The sequence below is a fragment of the Rhincodon typus genome, chromosome 10 (genome assembly GCF_021869965.1).
Source record: "Rhincodon typus isolate 14 chromosome 10, sRhiTyp1.1, whole genome shotgun sequence".
In the NCBI taxonomy this organism is placed as follows: Eukaryota; Metazoa; Chordata; class Chondrichthyes; order Orectolobiformes; family Rhincodontidae; genus Rhincodon; species Rhincodon typus.
The window spans coordinates 2,231,478-2,235,609 of NC_063341.1; the positions used below are offsets into that span (position 1 = coordinate 2,231,478).

The following is a 4,132-nucleotide window of genomic DNA, read 5'->3' on the forward strand; positions in this document are numbered from 1 at the left end:
TGTGTGTGTGTGTATGTGAGAGTGTGTGTGTGTGTGTGAGCGTGTGTGTGTGTGTGTGTGAGCATAAGTGTGTGTGTGAGCGTGAGTGTGTGTGAGAGCGTGAGTGTGTGTGAGCGTGTGTGTGAGAGCATGAGTGTGTGTGTGTGTGTGGATGCACGCGAGTGTGACCACATGCAATACAGTGGGAATATGAGAGGCCTCCGTCACCTGCATTCCTTTTTAGTGAGCTTGCTGCTGTCTGTGCAGTAGAAAAACTTGCCCTTGAAGAGCTGTACGGCGATCACTGCAAAGATGAACATGAAGAGTTTGTAGACTATCAGGATGTTAAACACGTTCTTCAGTGATGTCACCACGCAGTCGAACACCGCCTGAAACCAGAACACCACAGGGATCGTAATGTCAGGACACTGCCCTGAGCCCACTGGCCCCTCGCAATCTACGACTTCATCACTCAGGTCCCTCTCATTCCCCATACTGAGTGACATTGAGTGGTCGACAATATGAGCTTGAGTCCAGGCTGAACAACAGAGGAAACTGGAGCAGGAGTAGGTTTTTTCAGCTCTTCCAACACTCAGTAAGATTTTGACATCCCCTATCTTGATTCCACTTTCTCACTCTATCCCTCAATTCCAAATAGCTCGCAGCCTTTGAAATCATCAAAACTAAAGATCAACAGATCACTAGTAGTTCAAAGATTCACAATTCTCCGATTGAAGACGTTTGTCCTAACTCAGTTATAAGTGATTGACTACTTAACCTGGGACTATGACCTTGTGTTCTAGACTCTCAGTAATAGTGTCAAGCCCCATAAGAATGCGACATCTGTCAATGGATTAACTCTCAATTTTCGAGAGTCATTTCCCCATCAGCCTTGATTGCCTTACTGAGTAAAAATCCATTTCAGCCTCAAATATGCTCAATGACCTAGCCTCTACTGCCCTCTGCGGTAAAGAATTCCACAGATTCACTACCCCCTGAGAGAAGAAATTCCTCAAAGTATTTCAGTTGTGGTCTGATTAGTGCCTTGCACAGTTTTGGTAAAACCTCCCTCCTTTTACGCTCTATTCCCTTCGAAATAAGGCCCAACATTCCATTTGTCTTTCCCACTACCCACACAACTTTGTCGTTAGTTTATTTGCGATTCATGGACGAGGATATCTAAATCCCTCTGTTATGTAGCCTTCTCTGGTAATTCTCTATTTAAATCATATTCTACTCCTCTACTCTTCCTGCCAAAGTAAATAAACTCACATTTTCCCACACTATATTCCATCTGCCACGTTCTTACCCACTCACTTAACCTTTCTATATCCCATGGCAGACTGTGTGTGACCTTTACCACTTGGCTTCCCATCGATTTTTGTCTCTTTCACAAACTTGACAATAGTGCACTCACTTTCCACATTCAAGTCATGAATATATATTGTAAATAATTGTGGCCCCTGCACTGGTCCCTGCGGCACACCACTAGTTATAGGTTACCATCCTGAAAATGCTCTCCTTACCCTGTCTCTCTGTCTCTTATTAATTATTATTAGTTATTAATCTTTTATTATTAGGTCAGAAATCACACGACACCAGGTTAAAGTCCAACAGATTTATTTGAAAACACAAGCTTTCGGAGCCTCGCTCCTTCTTCAGGTGTTAGTGAGACAGACACAGAATTTATTAGTATAAGATCAAAGGGTCACACCACTGATGAGGATGTATTAAACCTGCTGGCCTATAAACTGGTGTCATGTGATTTCTGACCTTGTCCATCCCAGTCGAACACCGGCACCTCCACATCATCCTTATTAGTTAGCTAATCCTCTACCCTTGCTAATATACTCCCCTCAACACATGGGCTCTTATCTTAGTATGGTGGGGGGGGCACACACGGTGGCCCAGTGGTTAGCACCAGTGCCTCACAGTGCCAGGTACCCAGGTTTGATTCCACCCTTAGGCGACTGTCTGTGTGGAGTTTGCACATTCTCCCTGTGTCTGTGTGGGTTTCCTCCAGGTGCTCCGGTTTCCTCCCACAGTCCGAACATGTGCAGGTTAGGTGGATTGGCCATGCTAAATTGCCCTGTAGTGTCCAGGGATGTATAGGTTAGGTGGATTAGCCATAGGAAATGCAAGGTTACAGGGATAGGGTAGGGGAGTGGTTCTGGGTGGGATGCTCTTTGGAGGGTCAGCATGGACTCGATGGGCTGAATGGTCTGCTTCCACACTGTAGGGATTCTATGATTCTAAGTAGTCTAATGTGTGGTACATTAACCAATGCCTCTCAGAATCTAAATTTATTACGTTCCCCATTATCTATCCTGCTTGTTATCACCTCAAAGAATTGATCATAGTATGCATTTCTAAACACTCTGCCATCGCATCCTTTATAGCAGACTCTAACATTTTTCTAATAACATACATTAAGATGACTGATCTGTAGTTTTTTGTCTCCTTCATTTTTAAATAAAATTATCACATTGTTTTCCAATTGTCTGAAATGTTTACAGAATTTAAGGATTCTCGGAAGATTGCCTCCACTATTTCTAGCTCCTTCCCTTCGTTTCCTAGACTGCATTCCTTCCAAGCCTGATGCACGTATTGATTTTTAGCCCCAATTTGTTTCATTAACACTTTTTCTCAACTGATACTTACTGCACTTATTTCCTCCCTTCCTTTTGCCCCTTGAATATTTAATAATTTTGGGATGCTGTTAATATTCCCTACTGTGATGTAAAATATTTGTACAACTCCTCAGCCATTTCCTGGTTTCCCATTATTATTTACCTTTCTGTGTATACAGTCATGTACAATAAATTTTGCTGCAGATCACTCACAAGAACATGCAGCTTGTCTGACTAGCTGTAACGATATTTAATAAAGCTTGCTAATGCTCAAATAAAAGAGGGTAGAGCTCAGCTTACTATATATACGTCATCTACCAGCTGCTCCTGATCTGTCATACCAGTTACACGTTCAAGAAATTCAATTAGGGTTGTCAAACAAGATTTCTCTTAAACTCGGTTGACTCTGCCTAAATGGATTAGGATTTTTTACAGTGCTCCGTTACTATAAGCTCTATCAATGGATTCTAGCATTCTTCAGACTGTTATTGTAAGGCTGACCAGTTTAATTCCTTACTTTCTTTCTCTGTCCTTTCTTGAAAGAAGGGTTATATTTGACACCTTCCAACAGGCAGGGACCACCTGAGAATCTAAGGAATTCTGGAAAATCAAGAGAATGGATTTAGCCCACTGAGTCTGTGCTGGTCAAAATGAAGCACCTATATTTCTGCTTACCCTTTCCAAAATTCTAGCCATTGTTAAGGGCTTAATAACTACTCTCACCAATATCTTCTATCTTTTCCTATTTCATAGTTGTATCCATTTTGATGCCACATCTCCAAATTCTGGTCAAAGATTATTTTCCTCTTTTGCCTTTATCTCAGCTTTCATTTAACAGACATTCCACTCTCCATGTTGTATGTCTTTTCCAAAAATCAATCAAACCTGGAATTTTTTTTTTAAATTCTCACCTTTGGTGACTTTGCAATGAGTCTCTGCACTGGTTACAACGTCAAATTATTTAGGGCTAGTAAAATACTTACCTCATTCGCAAATGCTTCAACCTATCAGATAAAGCATGTTTAAATTTAACTTTACAGTACTTTCCCTGAAGTAATCCTAATTACTATAGGCACTTTGTTATTGTTAACATCTCTGCCTTTTCCTGATAAACGCTACTTGATTTTACTTGAATCACTAGTCTGCTCTCCAATGTTGACTTTCTCTTTAGACTTGTACGTTTACTCATGCGAGTACACACCTACTCCCTACAACTGACAAAAGTTGACAGAAAAAGCAGAAAGAGGGAAATGATATTTTCTCTTTGTTATCGCGTAAGCTGAACGAGCCTTGTGTAATGGAACATCAAAGCAATAGCAATCACAACATTAAAAGGTTTACGGCAAAGATCTTGAAGTGAGAAAAAAAGGCAAAATAACGAATGAGAGATAGTAGGAACTGCCAATGCTGGAGAATCTGAGATAACAAGGTGTAGAGCTGGAGGAACACAGCAGGCCAAGCAGCATCAGCGGAGCAGGAAAGCTGACGTTTCCGGTCTGGATCCTTCTTCAGAAACGTCAGCT

At 41.4% G+C, this 4,132-nt stretch overlaps 1 protein-coding gene across 1 annotated transcript in view; it reads right to left on the bottom strand.

The window, feature by feature from the left end:
- The window catches only part of LOC109915498 (probable voltage-dependent R-type calcium channel subunit alpha-1E), a 148,876-nt gene that overhangs the window by 69,059 nt on the left and 75,685 nt on the right, over nucleotides 1-4,132 (bottom strand). The window contains exon 21 of the mRNA XM_048602005.1: nucleotides 208-368. Coding sequence (XP_048457962.1) covers nucleotides 208-368 — 161 coding nt within the window. The remainder of the gene's footprint in view (nucleotides 1-207; nucleotides 369-4,132) is intronic.